The sequence below is a fragment of the Pongo abelii genome, chromosome 4 (genome assembly GCF_028885655.2).
Source record: "Pongo abelii isolate AG06213 chromosome 4, NHGRI_mPonAbe1-v2.0_pri, whole genome shotgun sequence".
NCBI classification, from domain to species: domain Eukaryota; kingdom Metazoa; phylum Chordata; class Mammalia; order Primates; family Hominidae; genus Pongo; species Pongo abelii.
This window is the reverse complement of record NC_071989.2, coordinates 148,829,462-148,852,066: the sequence shown is the minus strand read 5'-3', so window position 1 is coordinate 148,852,066 and position 22,605 is coordinate 148,829,462. Positions and strand designations below refer to the sequence as shown.

Sequence of the window (22,605 nt, the reverse complement as noted above, 5' to 3'; positions counted from 1 at the left end):
GAAATCAAGCCAGTTCACAGTCAATATCATTTAAAAATTTTTTGTGAAGTATAATGTAGATACAAAAAAGTATACAAATCCTAAGTGTATAGTTTGAACTTTTTTCACAAAATGAACACACACCTGTGTAACCAGCACCCAGAGGAAGAAACAGAACATTATCCACATACCAAAAGCCCCATCTTGTGCTCCCTTTCAGTCACTACCCAGCCTCCCAATGGTAACCACTACCCTGACTTCCAAACTGGTTTTAGTTTTTGAACTTTATATGAACGGAATCATACAATGTACTCTTTTGCGTCTGGCTTCTTTCACTCAATATTATATTTGTGAGATTCATCCACAATGTTGCATGAAGCTGTAGTTCGTTCATTCAATATCACTTTTAAAATGGAAAATCTAGAAGACTAAGATTAATAAATATATACAGGTTAATGTAAGCATCAAATAACACCACTGTACATAACTCAAAATGTTTCAAAGACAATTTTTATCTACTAGAAAGTGGCAATATAGCCAGGTCTCAAAGTAGAGAAAACAGATTTTTTTAAGCAATGTTTAAGAGATATATAATTCTTCATATTGTGTATTTTAAGAGTCGGGGGACCTAGATATGGAAAGAAGACAGAATATTATCCAGATATGTTATCTGAAAGGCAAGTTGTTCAATAGCTGTGTATAACATGACCTGAAAAGTGTCTAAATGCAAAGTCTTTTCTTAGTTTCTTTTTTGATAAATTATTTTTGACTCCTGGAAAAAATAACTTTAGTTCAGCTACCTTTAACAATTCCAAAAGATCTCAACTAGAAAGCTAAGACTATAGAAATATTCATTCTTCCTTAATTCTACCTATCTTATTTAAGAGAAAAATAAGTCGGTGGGTTAAACTACTATTATTAGTTTGTCTAATTTTCAGAAAATATCCAGCTGAATCTAATCCTAACTTTCATAAAAGTACCTTTTGGGAAAGGTAAAACACAGCAATAAACATCCTGAGATTAGCAACATGAAATTATTTTAGATGACAGGATTATTTAACATAGAAAGGATATAATCAATGTGTTCCTATTTCTGACAAGCCTGATTATATTCTTAGCAGGTTGTTGTTGGGTATGATTAGGTATTCTCTTTAGTAAAGAAGCATAAGAGAACTCCAGAGGTTATCCATCTATTTATTTCTGTGTGGTTGAGGTAAACAGCTTTTACAGACTATATTATGTAAAGATATGCCTTACTTGACAGCAAAAATGCAATATGAAGAAAATAAACCTAGTTTTATCCAATTCAGAAGAAAATAAGTACATTTAAAATGATAAAATCTGGCCAGGTGCGGTGGCTCATGCCTATAATCCCAGCACTTTGGGAGCGAGGCAGGCGGATCACCTGAGGTCAGGAGTTTGAGACCAGCCTGGCAAACCATGGTAAAACCCTGTCTCTACTAAAAATACAAAATTAGCCGGGCATGGTGGTGCATGCCTGTAATCCCAGCTAGTCGGGAGGCTGAGGCAAGAGAATCACTTGAACCCGGGAGGCGGAGGTTGCAGTGAGCCAAGTTGGCGCCATTGCACTCCAGCCTAGGTAAAAAGAGTGAAACTCCTTCTCAAAAAAAAAATAACAATATGATAAAATCTTACCCTGCATTTTTAATGTCACTAAATGTCAGAAATCTATTAAAATATAAATATAGTTTTTATCTTAATAACATAACACCACCTGAGTGAATCTTCCTTGTATTTTTATCATCCTATCCTAGGATGTTTCATTATATGCCATAGTATTTCTGACACTATACAAAGAGTTAGGCTGAACCAAATGAAACTGCTGACATTACCATTTTTAATTCATAACATGATAATTATATATGGTTAAACCTAACAATGGTTCCACAGCATTTTATTTTTCTGCAGTAAACAGTCTTAAGCTAATTCTTCATCCAACAGTTGAAATTTTTTGCCTAAATAAATATAATTCTAATAATAGAATTTCTAAAGAAATATAAAAATTATAAATAAGACCCTTACAAACTCAGTTAATTCAACTGTACCACAAACAAGTACCACAGTAGCAGACTTACTCTCTGTCCTCCACCCACACCTCCAGCAGAACAGACTCATCATTAGCTGTTGAATATCCACCTAATCATAGTGGGACATTTTACTTTTGGCTTTTCTAAGTTGGGAGCAACCACATGTTGCTTGGTTGATGAAAACTTAAAATTCAAAACTAATAAAGAAAATTTCCGGTAAACAACTCAGAAACTCTATGCTTACTAAATAAAATATAATAACAAAAGGCAAGAATACAATACTTTACTGTAGGTAAAGTAGCCATAACATAAATTGCAACAGTTTAGGATTTTTTTTCCATAAACTGTAGCCTCCTGGAAATGATCACTTGACCTTTCTTTACCTTTGCTAATAAGAAACTGCACAGTGCACAAATGACCAGCTCTTGCAGCTTTCATCAAAGGTGTTCTTCCACCTTCAGATTCATGTTCCTGTTAAAGAAATGGAAAAAATAATCCATCAATGCCAACAGTCTAACCATCTATTTTAAAAACAGTACTGATGAAATGAGAAATAACAAGGATTTAATATACTTACTCATTGTAGACACTTTATACCACCTACCTCAATTCCCCCAATATACAGGATTTTCAGTCCAAACTAGATAATGTAACTTTCTAAGGGCAAGTTCAGTTTTGCATACCAAGTAATAACCATTAAAGATAATATTAATGTTTTGTTTGGTTCCCAAAGAGAAATCACTGCATTTTTCTAATTCTAAGTTTTAAAAAATGTTTCCCAACTATTATCTGGATTGTGAAAAAGGAACCTCAGTCCTGTGAAATGATTAGAAGAATCTTGATCTTATAGCGGAAGCCAATAAAAGCACTATCAAAGGATGCAAATGATTCCCTGAAGAAAAACACTATGGTATTTTAGGAGTAACGGAAAAATGAAGAAGAAAAATATACCAATGGGTAGTATTTTTTTTTAAGTAGAAATTAAATAATTGAATAGTCAAAGGCAAAAGATACAACTCCTAATAGCAGAAAGATTGTTCTTTCTAGGAAGTTTGCCAGCAAGAGGAATGAATGATAAAACAGTTTTTAACCATGCATGCCTCACATCAAATGCCACTAAAAGGAGCTTGCTTATATGGTGAGTAATACTGTCTGTTGGGAGAATTATGAACTCATTAAATTCATCTAAGTATTAAAATGTAGCTTATATACTGCTTCTTTGAAAAGTTCTCTTACCTATCCCCTCTTTCATTATGTATGCAAACACGAATTTCTGTTGTTCTGGTTCTCTTTTATTACTAAGAAAAAACTGATAAAGACTGGTGGTTAAGTTAAGGCTTTATTTCAGCTATATTCTTCTAATTAACTCTGAAAATCCTATAATTACCACATGATCAATTTAAAATATGTGCTCTCCCAATAGAATACAATTTAGTCTATTTACATTTTAATTATCCTGATCTACAACTCAGGCAAAACAACAATAAGAAATGAATAGACTGTCAACTCAATGGAAACCTCACAGAAAAGTGATAGGAATTCCTCCCTAAAATAGGTTTAAAAAAAAATCTTGACAGTGTAGTATCACTAAACCTACTTAAAAAACTACTTTATGCTTTGATTTTTTAATTGTTATACATGTTAATTAAATAATCTTTTAACTCTAGATTATGGAAAAACGAATAACTATAGATAATGCCAAAATAATTTGGCTTTAGAATAGATCTTGAACTCACATTCAAATTTAGGTAAATCTAATATTCTGGCAATTTACTTCAAATAAAACTGAATACGTATCACAAAGACCTTACTCGGAAAGACCTAGAAAGTTGTTTGTCCAGTTTTTCTATCCAACTTATTTCTGAATTATCATTACAATCAACTACATCCTGGAAATAAATTGCCCATTTAGCAACTTGTTTTTTCCCTTCCTGCCTCACAACTTTTTCGCATATACTGGTCTCTCTTCTCTTTAATGCTTTTCCTCCACTAACTCATTTTCATCCTTTACATCTCAAGTCAAGTGTTATTTCCTCAAGGAAGACCTCCCTGAACTTCCTGACTAAATCACTCTTCCTATTATGGATATACATCTCTATGAACCTCTCCTTCATAAACTGCAATCATATTTTAGTCTGTGTAAGTATTATATTTAGCTAACCTGTCTCCTCCACTAAACGGTAAGCTCCATGAGAGCAATGATCTTGTCTTTTTTTGTTTGCCACTGTACACATAATGCTTAAAACAATGGAGTGATTAAATATTGTTTAATCATGCAGGAAACTAGGCATAACTGAACTCTCAAATCTTCCCTCTCATAGCACTGAGGTTTGAAGTTTTTATTATTTTCTACTAGGTAAATAAGAGAAAGGAAAGTCAACTAAACAAGAAATTAAGAGTAGTAGTTAAGCCCGAGAGTAAGACATTGATTATTTGCAACTGATATGTTATTATTAGAACATAGTTGGGCAATATTAATGTCACTTATCCTTACTTTACCCTTTTCTCTTTCTTATTTCTTAAGCCTGGCAGTGATTAACATAATTAGGTCATATCAACATAATTAGGTCCCGTGAGTAATGGCAAAGACAAATGATTTCAAAGCTTTCAGCCCTGATTTAGAATAAACTTTAAAAAATAACTGTTAATTCTGTATATTTAAAATATTACCATAGTTGTTAAAAGACAAGAAATCAGAAAGTACAGTCCCAATATCCTCACACCAAGTCGTTTCAAAATTCAACATATTAATATAATTCCTGAAATAAAAGGGGTGAAAAGCTACCTATTTTATTTTCCTTTCTATAAATAAATATACATTCATTCCCTTAGTTTTGAATAACATAATCACATTTGAAAAAAGTTGATAAAACAATGCCACAACTCTGTATTTACAACATTTTGTGTCTTAAAATGAATAATGTATATCCCACAACACACAATATTTGCCCCAAAATATCTGACTACTAAATCCTTCTTTTAAAATGGGAATCAGGCTACTCTGGGCACACTCCCTATGGGTTAGCCCTGCTGTGCAAGAAGCAGTAAAAAGAAAAAAATAATAATATATCTATATATGTATATATGGAAAATCCCCATTATATACATATATATGTATGTATATGTATAGGAATACATTGATTCCTATTATATACATACATTATACATATATATTCCCATTATTGGTTCCCATTATATACATACATATATACATTACACAGATATTCTCATTGATTCCCATTATATACACACACACATATATATGCATATACATACATATGTATATATATGTGTATATATAAGTATATATACAAATGTATGTATATAATGGGAATCAATGTATATATACATATGTATGTATATAATGGGAATATACATGTATAACAGGAATACATACATATAATGGGAACACATAAATGTATATGAGAATCAATAATGGGAATATATATGCATAATGTATGTATATACATATATGTGTGCATATCATGGGAATCAATGCATATATGTATATAATGGTAATCAAAGTTGTATACATCGTACTACTTATGAACATTGGATTTAGTCATATAGCCACTATTTGTTCAATACTAATAAAAGTTTAGGATACAAATTGTTTCTGAGTTTTTTCCCTTCATAAACGCAGAAAATTATTTTCCAAGGCTACAAACTTAAACATCATGCAGTTTAACCTTATTTTTCTGTTCTTGAGAACAGCTAGAATAATATAGAAAGTATCTATTTCGGCTGGGCATGGTGGCTAATGCCTGTAATCCCAGCACTTTGGGAGGCCGAGGCACGGGGATCATGAGGTCAGGAGATCGAGACCATCCTGGCTAACATGGTGAAACCCCGTCTCTACTAAAAATACAAAAAAAAACAAAATTAGCCAGGCGTGGTGGTGGGTGCCTGTAGTCCCATTACTCAGGAAGCTGAGGCAGGAGAATGGCATGAACCCAGAAGGCAGAGCTTGCAGCGAGCCAAGATTGCGCCACTGCACTCCAGCCTGGGTGACAGAGCAAGACTCTATCTTAACAAAAAAAAAAAAAGAAAGAAAGAAAGAACCTATTTCTTGGTCAGGCTCAGTGGCTCATGCCTTTAATCTCAGCACTTTAGGAGGCTGAGGCAGGTGGATCACCTGAGGTCAGGAGTTCCAGACCAGCCTGACCAACATGGAGAAACCCTATTTCTACTAAAAATACAAAATTAGCTGGGCAAGGTGGTGCATGCCTGTAATCCCAGCTACTCAGGAGGCTGAGGCAGGAGAATCGCTTGAACCTCAGAGGTGAATGTTGCAGTGAGCCAAGATTGCGCCATTGCACTCCAGCCTGGGCAACTAGAGCGAAACTCTGTCTCAAAAACAAACAAATAAACAAAAAAAACAAAAAACCCTGAACATTTGGTAAAATTCACCCATAAATCCATTTGAACCTCTTACCTTCTATAGATGGGTAAACTACTGATTCAATTTGTAATACATGGTTTCCTATTCTAGAGTCGATTTTGATAATTTATATATTTCTAGCAAAAATTAGCATTCGTTTCATCTGAACATTCACATTTATTGATTGAATTTTAAAGATCTCTACTTATAAAATAATTACAATTCACTTTTAAGTTTATTGTTATCTGTGCCTTTTCCCCTTTAAAAAAAAAAAAAAAAAAAAAGCCTGGCTTGTTTTATCTGTTTTGGTAGTCTTTTTTTAAAAACCAGCTTTTAATTTCACTCTTCATCCCTATATTTTTTGTATCTCTTTTTAAAATTATTTTCTATTGTGTTAACTTTTGCTTTTATATTTTTTCCCTACATTTGGGCAACATCTCATTCTATACCATAGAATATCATGTACCACAGAATACCATATATGATAGAACAAGGTGTTCTCCTGCTTTTATTATTTTCTTCTTCCTTTGTGCTGTTGTTTTAAAATTTATTTTCATCTTTAATATATCGATATACAGAACTACAATTTTCCTTCTAAGGACAACTTTAGGTATATTCTCCCTACCCAAGTTTTGGTGTGCACTGGTAACTCAGTTTCTACTGTGTAATTTTTACTGTATTGCCCCTTAATCCCATGAATTTTATAAAAGTATTTTCCTGGCTGGGCACGGTGGCTCATGCCTGTAATCCCAGCACTTTGGGAGGCCGAGGCGGGTAGATCACAAGGTCAGGAGTTCAAGACCAGCCTGCCCAACATGGTGAAACCCCATCTCTACTAAAAATAGAAAAATTACCCGGGTGCGGAGGCAGGCGCTTGTAATCCCAGCTACTCAGGAGGCTGAGGCAAGAGAATTGCTTGAACCCGGTGGGTGGAGGTTGCAGTGAGCTAAGATGGCGCCACTGCACTCCAGCCTGGGTGACAGAGCGAGACTCCGTCTCAAAAAAAAAAGAAAAAGTATTTTCCTTCAATTTCTAAATGTATGGAATTTAAGAAGACTTTATTGTTGACGTGTAATTTTAAGGCAAGAGAGATCAGAGAATGTAGTCCACGTGATGAAGATTCAGGAGTTTCTTTGGACTTCTCTGTGGCCTGAAACATGGACAATTTTTATAAATATTCCATGTATTGGAAAAGAATATAAAGTATATTTACTGGAAACAGAATGCTAGCTTTCTGTAATATAAAAAATTGTTTGATTTTTAACCATCATTTTATCTGTTTGATTCATCAGTTTCATTGAGAAGTGGGAAAAAAATCCTACCACTACAAATGCAGATCTGACCATTTCTCTTACAATTTTGCAGTTTTATATTTTATTTGGATGGTAGATTGTTAGTTACTGATTGGTAATTATTTTCTCAGTTGGAGGACTATTCATTTCTAAAAATGCTTTTGGCTTAAAATTCCATTTTGTCTGATATTAATATTGCTTTACATAATTTTTCCCCATCACTGTCAAGCTTTCCTCATCACTTTGCTTTAGGTTTGTCTCCTGCAAAGAGCATTTGCTACATTTTGATTCTGACTCTAATTCAGAAGTCTCTGCCCTTTAACAGTTGAGTTTAATAGCTTTATATTTGTTCTGATTACTATTCTATTTTTCTTTAAAAAAAAACTTTATTCAGTACCTTCTCCTCCTGAAGAACAACAATAAAAGACTCTAGCATGGCTTTTAAACTCTCTAACACATCCTTCTGAATTTCCTGCTATTGTTTTCTAGAATTTTAGTACTACTTTGGTTTTAAACATTAAAATTTAGGTTTTTAAACTCAAACATTTCTATTTATAATATGTTTTATCAATTTCTTTGCTTACCGTAGTATCTTGTATCCCACGCCTTCCTCCAGGACTCACTTTTCTTCTTATTGATGTATATATCTTTTAGTAGTTCTTTTGTCAAGGGTCTAATGATGGTAAATTCATTTATTCTTTGTAGATTTGAAAATATGTTTATTTTTTCCTTCTCTAGAATGGTACTTAAGTACAGAATTCTGTATTGTGTTATTTTATCTTGGTATTTTGAGGATATTACTTCCCATCATCTTCTGTAATTTATTATTGCTGATGAGAAGGTCAAAACTTTGATGGTTGTTCTTTTGTAGGTAATGCGTTTTTTTCCTCTGATAGCTTTTAAGACATTTTTCATTATCCTTAAAGTTCCACAGTTTCATCTGTTCTGCTTAGTGATGGATATGATTCTTCAGTCAAGGATTCATGTCTAGTTACAATGCTAGAAAATTCTCCACCATTCTCTTCAAACATTTCCTCTCCCCTCCATTTCTATCCTCTCCTTCAGGAACTTCTAGCAGATAATATGGTGGAGCTTCTAATCTATTCTCTTTCTCTCAATTTCTTTTTCATATTTTCTATCTCTTTACTATATTTTATTATACATTTTATTGTATTATTTCTTATCACTCACTTATTCACAAATGCATTCAACTGTGTCTAATATGCTGTCTTACCCTATATATTGAGGTTACCCCCAAAACTTTCAGTTTTATTTTATATCCAGCTGTTCTTATGTGATTATCAGCTTTTGCTTTATTATCTCACATTGTTTTATGGCTACTGGTCATAGTTTAAAATAAACATGTTTATAATTCTCAAGATTAAAGTTTATTTCAATTTCCTTGAGTGTATTATATTTTGCTTTTTGTTTGTTTACATTTTGACTATCTTTCTTGATAAAGATTTGCTCTCCAGCTTTATAATTTTTTTACTGAGGAAACTCATTTTGATGGGAGGTGTTTGTTTTAGTTTCTTTTCCATCCACAGATGTACTCCTCATCAGATGTTTTGGAAGTTGCCTCAGTCTGGCTCTTGGAGTCCATTTCAGATGTAGATATTTTGCTGGACACCTAAGGTTCTTGTCTCATAGAGATATTTCACTTCTGTTCCCTAAATCAAGAAGGTTGTCCTCCAAGTTTTTAGTTACACAGTTGTCTCTGCTTCTTCCCTCTACTAACGACAATTTGCTAATTTATTTTTTCCCCTTTTTTTAAGTTTTTTTGGGTTTGTTTTGTTTTTTACATATAACCTGGATATGACAATTTGCTAATTTCTAACCATAACCCTAGATAGTTGATCAAAGATTTTTTCATCCATTTTGGTTCACAGGTAGGGCAATAAGATCCCGGTTCCTTGCTTTATTCAAGTAGACTAGATCTACTGACGTACTACATGTGAAATGCATTCATTCCCTATTCCTCTGTACATGCTGAAATCTCAGCCCCCATTGCGTATTTTTTTAGCCCTTAATTCTCCTTGGGACTACAGCTTAAACTGTGGATCCATGCTTCACTTCTAGTCCACGGAGATCTTTAATCCTGTTGTTTTGGGGCACGACTACATATTTTTAGATTCATTTTTCTATATACTAATAATGACTTTACCTTCTTGACTGGAAGTCATTTGTACTTATATTTAAACAACCTGGAGAGAGCTGAAAAGAACTCATTCAATACACAATAACATAGAAAGAGAGAACTTGGCTTTAAAAGAAATGTATTAGGAGTTTTGTGTATTCCATAGGTAGTTTTAGATTTTTAAGAAATTGACAAAAGTTTCCTAGTTTTAAGTAGTAAAGTTAAAAATATGTATATACGCTATTCCTTAATAAAAAAGTTAAAAAGTGGAAGGTAAGGTCACATTTAAAGTTTATTAAGGTAAGGTAATTACTAACAGTTGAAATACATTGATAAGTGGATTACTAGAGCTCATAAGCTCCCTAAAAATATATCTATAAAAAATACACTACAAGTCTGGGCAAGATAGCAAGACTTTGTCTCTGAAAAAAATTTAAAAATCAGCCAGGCATTGTGGTGCATACCTGTAGTCCTAGCTACTCAGGAGGCTGAGGCAAGGGGATGCCATGAGCCCAGGAGTTCAAAGCTGAAGTGAGCTATAATCACACTATTGTACTCTAGCCTGAGCGACAAAGCGAGACCATCTCCAAAAAAAAAAAAAAAGAAGAAAAAAAAAAAGGTTCTGATGAATGAGCACTGTAAGAAAAAATGTGGAATTCTTTTTCTATTTGGCTTTAGATAACAAAATTTTATTTTAAATTAAGTTTATTTTATTTAAAATAAGTTAATTTCCCTTAAAAAATCACAGCCACAGGGCACCCAAGACATATATTTAAGGACTGTAACTATACCACAGAGGCTATGTCTTTTGGAGTTGGAGGGAGGACATTCTCTAAGGAGAAAGACCAAAATCACAGAGAAAAGGAGGGAGACTGTTTGATACTGTATGTATTAGAGGATTCCAATACTCTTCCATGGGGAGTATGTTCCTTCAACCCACTACTGTATATTAATCATTACCTTAGTGATCTACTATTACTGATTGGATTCATACCCCTCAGGAGAACTGATATGGATAAAAGGTTAAGAGGCACTGGTCCTAAGGCTTGTGTTTAGCACATTTTCTAAAAATCACAAGTAACAGAGAGAAAAACCAAGTTTATTCAATTTGGATGGAGGAAAAATGATCGATTATAAAGCAAAGATGGAAAAAGAAAAGAACTCAGCAATGATGCAGAATAATCTGTATGGCCTCTACCAATGTCTCAAAGTGTAAAATATGGAGAACTTGTCATCAGAATCTCCTGAGATATTAGTTCAAATGCAGACCCCCCATTTCAGATCTATGGAATCTGAACCTGTAAACGTGGGGCTGCAAAACTCATTTTTAAAAAAGTCCTAAGTTTTGAGACTTGCAGCTAAAGAGAAAGATTTACAATTACATTTCATCTAACAAATCCAGGGAAAAAGAATTACTTTGATCTGAAATAACACTCAGCTTTACATTCTTGATAGGAGCCTATAATATTATACAAACTGAGTAGAAGCTCACATGTTCACACCACATTTTGCGAAATAAACTTACTTACTTCAAAGTAGAATAAATATATCCAGCCTGGACAGTACAGTGAGATCTCATCTCTATAAAAATGAAAAAAATTAGTTGGGCATGGTGGCACATGCCTCTAGTCCCAGCTACTGGGGAGGCTGAGGCAGGAAGATCACTTGAGCCTGGGATAGGAAGGTTGCAGTGAGCCGAGAGCATGCCACTGCATTCCAGCCTGAGCAACAGAGTGAGACCCTGTCTCAAAAAAAAAAAAAAAAAAAAAAAGAAATTAAAAAAAACTAAACAGAATAAATAAAACAGCTTCTCATTTAACAAGCCAATGATGAAGACACTTAATAAGCATCATGATTAAGAGGGGTTTAGAATTAAGAAACTTAAGCCGGGCACGGTGACTCACGCCTGTAATCCCAGCACTTTAGGAGGCCGAGGCGGGTAGATCACGAGGTCAGGAGTTCGAGACCAGCCCGGCCAACATGGTGAAACCCCATCTCTACTAAAGATACAAAAAATTAGGTAGGCATGGTGGCGTGCGCCTATAATCCCAGCTACTTGGGAGGCTGGGGCAGGATAATCGCTTGAACCCAGGAGGCAGAGGCTGCAGGGAGCCAAGACTGCAGCACCATTGCACTCCAGCCTGGGCAACAGGGCGAGACTCTGTCTCAAAAAAAAAAAAAAAGAAACTTAGATGGCCTAAGTTATTTGTGATCTAATCACAATTCATTAATAATTTTAAAATTAAAAACTGCTCCTGATTTTAAATAAATCTCTTTGGATTATAATGGATATTAAATTTATTTGACTTTTAAAACCACTGGGCACAAATTCACACATTTTTTCAAAAGAAATGTTTCCTATGAAAAAATATTGACCTTCTTAAAAACCAATTTCAGAATAGTAGGAGACAATTTTAAGAAGAAAATTTTCAACTTCTAGTTTATAGAAATTAGGGCATCAACTATATAGTAAATGTTTTGCTAAACTAATTTTTTTGTTTATTTATTATTTTTAAAACAATCCAATATATTAATATCACTCTGAGTTTCAGATTTTTGATGAACAAAGTTAAATGCAAAGGACTTTATTACTGAGACTTTCTCTCTGCGGTATACTAACTCTCCCAATAAAGGAGAATGTAAAAGAACTACCTGAAAAAGAAAATCTATTTTCGCCTAAGAGATTTTTTTAGGAATATCACTGTGAAAGAAGACTAAGGAAACAAACTACCAGCAATACAAATCTCTTTTTATTGGGACTTCATAATCTTTTTCAATTGAGGAGGATTTCCTTTGTCACCCAGCAGGGTCCTGGAACTTCTTGGCTGGAATTCAGATATCCAGAGTTCTGGTTACCTACAACATCTATTCTTTACGTAGTAGCTTACAAGCATCAAAGGCCACCCTCACCTGATGCTTGGCCGGATCTATGCCCTCCAAAATAGTCTTCATGTCCTCCTGCTTGTCCTGCGAAAGGAAAAAGAAGAACTCACGGATCTTATTCCAAAAACGAAAATCACATTTGGCCATGAAGACCTTGTGACCGATACTTCAGATGGTGGGCTTTGTTAACTCAGGATCTTTGACTAAAAAGATTCTCATCTGTAGAGACTGTAATGTCAGGAGCAGAGTATAAATTTTTTTAAGGGGGTGATATTATGGTTTTTTACCAATAAAACTTCAATATAAATCTTAATATATGTAGAAATATTTCTGCAGAATTATTTAAATTCATGCCTTTGTCTCAAAAAACAACTAAAGCCACAAAAACAGAGCAATATTTAAAAATAACCAAAGAAAATAATGAAATCAAGAGATTTGGGCATATCAGAAGTTGGGAGGACGGAGGAAAATACTGTACGATAAATAGTTACATAGCTTTTCCCCTCATTATAAACGTACTTAAGGCTTACACTTTTCAACTAAAACAAGAACCTTCAAAGAACTCGAGAAATGGAATGTTTGTATTTTCTCTAGATCTAGTCTCTTAACAGAGAGAAACTATCTAAAGGTGAGACAGGGATACAACTTAGGAAACCATAATAAACTTTTCAGTCATTGACCAGAGTCAACTAAATCTCCAAATAAAAGAAATGTGGCCTAGAGAAGGCTTCACTCTAAGTCATTCCAATTTCCTACCTACGTGATGTGCTTACCCTAAGAAAGTGCATGCTCCTATGGTATAGATTCAGCAAGACAGTATCCTGAGACAACTACATGATTTTAAGAAGCTGTTAAGGCTCACTTCCTCTTCCCTGCCACCCTACCCCATATTTCACCCCATATTTCAACAAATAGCAAGTCTCATTAAAATACGAATAATAAGCACAAAGTATCCAACATGGAACCTATCGAGAAGTTCCTACAAAACAAACAATAAAATTTTAGTCAAATATTCCCCAATACCTTCAAATAAATTAAAGAGAACAAGGAATCTTTACTTAAATCGCTGAACAAAGTGATAAAACAAAAGATTGGAAAGTGAATTGGAAGAATAAAAGAAACTAAATACAGATAGAGCATCACTAATCTAAAAACCTGAAATCTGAAATGCTCCAAAATCTGAAACTTTTTGAGTACTGACATGACACTCAAAAGAAATGTTCAAGGTGCATTTCAGATTTTGGATTTTCAGATTAGGGATGCTCAATGGGTATGTATTCTGCAAATATTCCAAAATCCAAAAAAAATATCCAAAACACTTCTGGTCCCAAGCTTTGCAGATAAGGGAGCAGTAACAGTGAAGCCATGAAAACCACATTTAGAAGTAGAAACAGGCCAGTCCTGGTGGCTCACATTTGTAATCCCAGTAACTTGGGAAGCCAAGGTGGGTAGATCGCTTGAGCCCAGGGGTTCAGGACTAGCCTGGGCAACATGGCAAAACCCCGTCTCTACAAAAAATAAAAATAAAAAATTAGCTGGTGTGGCAGTGTGCGCCCGTAGTTCCAACTACTCAGGAGGCTGAAGTGGAGGATTGCTTGAGACTGAGAGGTCAAGGCTGTAGTAAGTTGTGATTATGCCACTGTACTCCAGCCTGGGGGGATAAAGCAAGACCCTGTCCCTTTTAAGAAAAAAAAAGCAGAAACAAGTATACAGAAAAAAATAGTGACCTGGATGACAGACTTAAGACACAATGCAGAAGAAAAGGACAAAGAAATGTATTAGACATAAAGATAATACAAATACAAACAAGCGAGATGAGGGAGACCATACATATGAATGGTAAATATCTTAAAGGATGTTAACAGAATAGAAAAATAAATAGTCAAAAACATAGCAGAAAGAAACCTTCCTTTAAAAAAAGGTGACCCCACAGTCACCACTAAAAAAAAAAAATTAAAATTAAAAAAATAAAATACTATGACAACTTATTAAAGACTATGACTTATTAAAGTCTTCAGACAGAAAGTATTCACTGTTTCTCAGGAAAATTAATATAGAATAATTAACACAAGATACATCCTGATGAAATCAGATGTTTAAGTATAATGAAAGAATTTTATGATAATCCAGACAGAAAAAGGAGACACTTACATATAATAGAGAATAGTCAAGCAGGCTTTGGCAATATTCAGTACCAGAAGACACTAATACAGTGGGTTTAAAATTTTGAGGGGAAAGAACAAGTGATTCAATAATTTCATACATGGCTACATTCATTTATAAATACAACATATGGCATTCTAAAATATGCAAGCACCTATTAACTCCTTTTTTGAGGGGGAGAATAAATTCAAATCAAAATACCAATACTAGCCAGCCAACAGATAAGTCAAGTTGAGGAATTCAGGAATCATGAAGCTACATAATAAGAAAGACTAGCAATGTAAAAACTGAATCAACTTAAATATTATATATACATATATATATATTTAAATAACTATGAGAAATAGGGTCCTAAATCAGAATGTAAATGTATAACCAGGAGAATATTAAAATAACTCATGAAAATTCTATGGTGAAAGATATATTACTCTCCTTGTCCTTCAGAATGAAGTCAATAGATACTGAATAAATATTTGATTTTTAAAAATCTATTTGTAAATGGTGTCTTCACACACTTCCAGAAAGTAATTTTATTCCTGTGTTTTCTATAGTTTGCTAAAGCTTTGGGAGCAATTAATAGGGCTAATTGTAGCACAGTAAGTTTTTTTTGTTTGCTTGTTTGTTTGTTTTTGAGATAGGGTCTCCCTCTATTGCCCCGGCTGGAGTGCAGTGATGCAATCTCAGCTTACTACAACCTCCGCTTCCTGGGCTCAAGTGATCCACCTCAGCCTCCTGAGTAGCTGGGACTACAGACACGCACAACCACACCCCCCTAATTTTTGTATTTTTTTTTTTTGGTAGAGACGGGTTTTCACCATGTTGCCCAGGCTGGTTTGAACTCCTGGGCTCAAGCAATCTGCCCTCCTTGGCCTCCCAAAGAGCTGGGATTAAAGACTTGAGCTACTGTGCCAGGCAAGAAGATTTTTGTAGATAATGCAAACATAGGGGCTGTGATCAGAAATTAGAAAATTAAACTGTTTAAAAAAGGAAGAAGGAAGGAAGGAGGGTGGGAGGGAGGCAGAGAAGGGAGGGAAGGAAGGAGGGGAGAAAGAAGAAATCAGTTTGTATTTGTGAGAATGTGGGAGAGTCAGGAGGGCTCAGCTGTTAACAGAGATGTACACTGGTTCAGCATTTTTGAACAGTTTGACAATAGTTATCAAAATTTCAGATGTGGACCTCTCGAAACAATAAAATTTTAGTCAAATATTTCCCTATAACCAGCAATTTCACTTCCAGGAATTTATCCCTATTATATATATTCACAAAAGTAGCAAAGATACATAAATATGCCTAGCAATATTTACTGCAGCACCATTTGTAATATTTAAAAACTATTGACTCAGTTGTTTATGCGTAGATAAATGGTTAATAAATTATACAGAACACTGGGTACCTGTGAAAAAGAATGGGAAATCTACTGGAACACAGAAAGATGTTATATCACATATATTAAATGTACGTATTTTGGGTATACAGAAATGTCTAGAGAGATACACAATATATTGTTTAAATTTTTTAAAAAATCTTATAAAAGAGGACTTGGTCTATGTTTTCTATTTATAAGATTTAATATAGATAATAAACTGATCCATAAGATATTTTTCTTTCTATTAAGGGAGGTCCATATCAAATCTCATTTAAAAGGAAATAAGTTCCAGGAAGAAGAACTACAGAGTACTAATGTACCCATGTCTAAATTACCTAGTTTCCAATTGCTCAACTATTTTTGGAAAATGCCCAATATAGTTCACTCAGTCAGCAGAATACAGTCCAAAGAAAGCAACAAAGGTCAGAGGGCTTACTTTATGGTTAGGGAGGAAAGTCAGTGATAAACTACGTTTTTTTTTTTTTTGAGACAGTGTCTTGCCCTGTCATCCAGGCTGGATTTTAGCGCACACCTGTAATTCTAGCTACTCGGGAGGCTAAGGAAGGAGAATCATTTGAACCCAGGAGGAGAAGGTTGAGCCGAGATCGTGCCACTGCATTCCAGCCTGGGTAACAGAGCCAGACTCTGCATCAAAAAAAAAAAGAATTAGTACACTTAAACTGAGAACATATCTATGAGACACCAGGAATGAAACACATCTCCACTGCATGCAATGGGGGATGGACAGTCCTCTATCTGCAAACTGCTGGAGGAAATTATTATAGCCCAAAACAGATATTAGAAGACAGCAGCAAAGAATGAAGGACAAGTAAGATGGTATTGCCTTGTAAGATAAAGTTAATAAGAATTACCAGTCACTTTTTCCCAGGACTCAGGGACTAATCTGCCTGCTTTACTCTGAGGTTTCCCTGTTTTTGACTAGAACTTTTTCTTTCCTCTGGCCTACAATAAAGCCTGAAATAAAATTTATTCATAGGTTTTATATTTTTTTCACTGTCACAAATTTTACTCACAAATATTCATAGGTTTTAAATATAAAAATTATTATACTTTCCCATACTTTCCACATTTTCTTTTTCTCCTAAAAAATTATTTTAAGAGAAGGGTCTCACTATGTTGCCCAGGCTGGCATACAATGGCTATTCACAGGCATGCTCATTGTGCACTGCAGCCTTTAACTCCTGGGCTCATGCAATCCTCCCACCTCTGCCTCCTTGGTAGCTAGGACTACAAGCCCAGCATTTCCACATTTTATATGAAGAACAGTATTGCTTTTTATAATGAGGAAAATAAATAATATTAAAATTAAGATATCAGTCCATAGATATCAAAAGCATGGAACAGGTTATACATTTTTAAAACTTAAAATCAATATATAAAATAATTCAAAATAAGAAAAGGTAAAAAGTTATACATATAAAGTTATTAAATCTAACAGTATTTGTAATAGTGAAAAATGAAAAGCAAAAGTTCCATAATTAATGAACGAGTATGGTTCATCAACTTGATGGAATATGATGCAAGAGTTATAAATATAGAGACTATATAGTAATATGGTAAAGATTATGATAGAACACAAGAACACATAGTGAAAAAAGAGAAAACAACTGTATTATATATTGTGTCTATAATTTCATGTAAACATGAATGTAAAAATAGATTGCAAGATAAAAAATGAATAATTATGTTAGAACAATGGCATTACTTCTGTATTGAATAATTAAGATACGTATTTATCTGAGCCTTTTTTTTTTTTCTCCCAGATGGAGTTTCACTCTTGTTGCCCAGGCTGGAGTGCAATGGCACGGTCTCAGCTCACTGCAACCTCCACCTCCTGAGTTCAAGTGATTCTCCTGCCTCAGCCTCCCAAGTATCTGGGATTACAGGGGCCCGCCACCATGCCCAGCTAATTTTTTTGTATTTTTAGTAGAAACAGGTTTCACCATGTTGGCCAGGCTGGTCTCGAATCCCTGACCTCAGGTGATCCGTCTGCCTCGGTCTCCCAAAGTGCTGGGATTACATGCGTTAGCCACAGCGCCTGGCCTATCTGGGCCATTTTTAATCTTACGTTTTGAATGTAAGTAAATATGGTAAGTTCAAATAGTTCTATCTGTTCAATTAATGTAGTTCTTCTAAGGAACTAAATAATAAACACTCTATTTTAACTAATTCCAGAAGACGGTAAAAATAAAATATTTAAAAATGTAACATATTAACTTGGTCACAATCAGTATGGTTTTGTTATACATTAGAGTACATTTACCAGACAGTTCCTCTTTTATCCTATTTAATTTTTTTTCTTTTTTTTTTTTTTTGAGACAGCGTTTTCACTCTTGTTGCCCAGGCTGGAGTGCAATGGCGCAATCTAGGCTCACTGCAACCTCCACCTCCTGGCTTCAAGTGATTCTTCTGCCTCAGCCTCCCAACTAGCTGGGATTACAGGCATGTGCCACCACACCCAGCTAACTTTTTGTATTTGGTAGAGACAGGGTTTCACCATGTTAGTCAGGCTGGTCTTGAACACCTGACCTCAGGTGATCCACCCACCTCAGCATCCCAAAGTGCTGGGATTACAGGCGTGAGCCACTGCACCCAGCCCTATTCAGTTTTTTGGAAGAACTCCCAACAGGTTAAGACAGTGACTTTGTTGTAGAAAATACAAGGAAGAGAGAATCCAGGTAAGAATTTAGGGGATAAGAGTATTAAATTTTGCTGATATTATCTAAGCTTTTAAGTTCTACTTTTTTCTTTATTTTGAATGAAGAACTTCAACTAATTTTTATAGATGACTCAAAGCAACTCTATAAAAGGAAAAAGATATAGAAAGAAGTCAAAAGACTAAGATGTGCTTAACATATATTGCTGTCACAATTCTCAGACAAAAAAGCATACCTCCCAAAAATTATAACTGACAGGGAAGGTCCTAATTAATAAGAATGAATGATAGTGTTTTCATTACAATATTTGGTATTAGTAGAAATGATAATAAATAACAATCATACTATACATTTATTTTGGTTAATAATTATTTTCAAATAATGTTCTCAGGTATCTCCTTGGATGATTTAAAAGGTAATACTTTCATAGTTTTTTCTAAATAAGCAAAACTAAGAAATCTAATTCTCTATAACCTATGTATGTCACATATAGGTTTTTAAGAAATGTATCAGAGAATTCTGGGAAAAACTCTAGAAAGCAGTTTAAAGCACTCTCACAAAATAAAAGCTAGGCAAAGCACACATTTCAGCAAGAGGCATGAACATTTAAATGGAATATTATTTTTATATAGATTATTACACATATGAACCTGCCACCTAATTTGAAATTTTGAAAAACCAAAACAGAAAACACAAAAAGAATAGAATTTGTAGGAATGTACTAGGAGGATGATTAACAATAGTAGCTTTGTTTTGAAATGTCTAATCAGAGAAACAACAGAAATCATTCAAAGTGATGATGGATGTACTAATTACTCTGATTTGATAATTACACATTATATACATGTATTGAAATATCGCTCTGTACCCCATTAATATGTTTAATTATCATGTGTCAATTAAAATAATAATAAATCACTCAAAGTGACTTGACTTGTTACTCTATTCTGTGAACACATCATTGAATTTATGATATATCTAGCAGAGGGCAGTTTAAAAAGCACAGGAATGTCAAATGGGGGTGGAGTGAAAGGAAGAAACAAACTAGTAGTTTTACCTAGGAAAAGAAACAGTATGCCCCGTTCAACACTAAGTATTTTCAAATACATTTAATACACACAACAACTAGAACAGGTAGCCAAGCTTTTTTTTTTTTTAAGTTACTGTATACAAAGTATGCAAACCATTGATCTTTAGTGTTTTCTAAATGTTAAGTATAAATGGATATTAACATTAACGCAAAAATATTTGAAATTAAGAATATCTTACTAAATCAGCCCCTGCTTGAAGTAAAACATCTGCAACATCCGTATGTCCATTTTCACAAGCATAGGTTAAGGCTGTGTCTCCTGTTGCTGTTGTAGCATGCACATTAGCGCCTAGCAAACAAAAAAGCATACATTTACTTTGTGAACTGTAAAATTATATTAGATAGTCCAATTTTGCAATCTGGTGAAACTGAAGAATTCAATATGTGAAAATATCAAAATGCATTTTAAGTATACTAGTTTTCCTTTAAATATGCTTTATAAAAATAATTTGAGTCATACCAAAAAGAACTAAACCAAATGATTTTAAAACACAGTAATTTGCCCTTACATCACTAGTAAGATATACCCTAAGGAATAAAAGAGCTGCAAAACCAAAAAATATTAACCATTTTTCAGAAATCATATTGGTGGTACTTTTGGTTTGTATTCAGAGACAGTTCTATGGATATTGCGGTATAAATCAAATGAGCAATTATTTAGTGAGAACAGAAATTTTGGGCATGGTTAAGGGAAAACACAGATATAAGATTTTTTTTTTTTTTTTTGAGAGATAGTCTCACTCTATCGCTCAGGCTGGAGTGCAGTGGCGTGACTCAGCTGCAACCTCTGCCTCCTGGGTTCAGGCAAGTCTCGTGGCTCAGCCTCTTGAGTAGGTGGGATCATGGGCACATGCCACCACGCTTGGCTAATTTTTGTATTTTTAGTAGAGATAGGGTTTCACCATGTTGGCCAGGCTGGTCTTGAACTCCCAACCTTAGGTGAGATATAAGATTGTTGAACTTAAGTAAAAATCTTGTGGTTCTGGCCAGGCATGGTGGCTCAAACCTGTAACCCTTGCACTTTGGGAGGCTGAGGCTGAGGCGGGTGGATCACTTGAGCACAGGAGTTTGAGACCAGCCTGGGCAACATGGTGAAACCGTGTCTCTACCAAAACAAACAAACAAACAAAAAAATTAGCCAGGCATGATGGCACATGCCTGTAGTCCCAGCTACTTGGGAGGCTGAGATGGGAGAATTGCTTGAGCCCGTTAGGCGGAGGTTACAGTGAGCTCAGATCATGCCACTGCACTCCAGTCTGGGCAACAGAGCAAGACTCTGTCTCAAAAACAAAACAAAACCAAAAAAAAACCCTTGTGGTTCTGAATTGGAAATACTGAGGTGGTCCCTTAGCATCCTTCAAAGGTGACCAATGAATTCCTGATATATTTAATCTATAAGAAAAATATATATTTCCCAGCCCTGACCAACTAAAGCCTAGAGACAATGGTAGTAGACTAAGCATAAATAGCATCTCTAGCTTAGATTGTGGTCTCTAAGTACCATTTACTACTAAATGAAATTAGGGCTTCTTAGAAAAATGACTGATCCCAAGGCTGGAGCAGGAACTATACAAGATGAGCCTGGAACACCTCGCCATATGAGAAAGCAAGGAAACTATCAGAGACTACAATGAGGTCATGTCAAAAGGATTTAGGAGCTAACCTTACTGACCAAAGATATTCAAACTGTCCCATCTTCTGACAATTTTTACATCAAAAATAATAATGACCGTGATGAAGTAAAGGCCATCTTATATATTTAAATCCAAAAGTTCAAAATGATGTTCAAATAAAAAACAAAAAAACAGGGCCAGGCACAGTGGCTCATGCCTGTAATCCCAGCGCTTTGGGAGGCCAAAGTGAGAGGACTGCTTGAGGCCAAGACTTCGAGATCAGCCTAGGCAACAAGCAAGACCCCACCTCTACAAAAAATAAAAAAATAAATTAGCGGGGCATAGTGGTGCGTGCCTGTAGTCCCAGCTACTTGGAAGGCTAAGGCAAGAGGATCCCTTGAGCCCAGGAGTTCAAAGTTGCAGTGAGCCACAATCACACCACTACATTCCAGCCTGGGCAACAGAGCAAAACCCTGTCTCAAAACAAAACCAAACAAAAAAACACTTCACTGATGACCTTTGAAGGATGCTAAGGGACTACCTCATCACTTTGGAAACTGGCAGATAAAGGGGGAAAAAAAGACAAACATTTTTCTTGCCATTCTTTTTTTTTTTTTTTTTTGAGACAGAGTCTCGCTCTGTCACTCAGGCTGGAGTGCAGTGGCACCATCTCAGCTCACTGCAAGCTCTGTCTCCCAGGTTCACGCCATTCTCCTGCCTCAACCTCCTGAGTAGCTGGGACTATAGGCGTCCACCACCATGCCTGGCTAATTTTTTGTATTTTTTAGTAGAGATGGGGTTTCACGGTGTTAGCCAGGATGGTCTCCATCTCCTGACCTTGTGATCCGCCCTCCTCGGCATCCCAAAGTGCTGGGATTACAGGCGTGAGCCACCATGCCCGGCCTTTCTTGCCATTCTTATATGATGATTTGTACTTAATTTACAGGCAAATAGTTGAGGGAAAGTTTCTCTTTA

The 22,605-nt window shown here is 35.0% G+C and overlaps 1 protein-coding gene across 7 annotated transcripts in view; it reads right to left on the bottom strand.

The window, feature by feature from the left end:
- ANKHD1 (ankyrin repeat and KH domain containing 1) overlaps nt 1–22,605 on the bottom strand; it is a 129,399-nt gene that overhangs the window by 49,404 nt on the left and 57,390 nt on the right. For 4 of the 7 annotated variants that reach the window (XM_024247080.3, XM_063724500.1, XM_024247082.3 and 1 more), the window contains exons 10-12: nt 20,197–20,306; nt 12,748–12,804; nt 2,411–2,498 (exon numbers count right to left, since the gene is read on the bottom strand). In XM_024247080.3, the coding sequence (XP_024102848.1) occupies nt 2,411–2,498; nt 12,748–12,804; nt 20,197–20,306 (255 nt within the window). Of the gene's footprint in view, nt 1–2,410; nt 2,499–12,565; nt 12,805–20,196; nt 20,307–22,605 lie in introns of those variants that run through there. The other 3 variants (XM_024247083.3, XM_054555959.2, XM_024247084.3) reach the window with 3 other exon arrangements.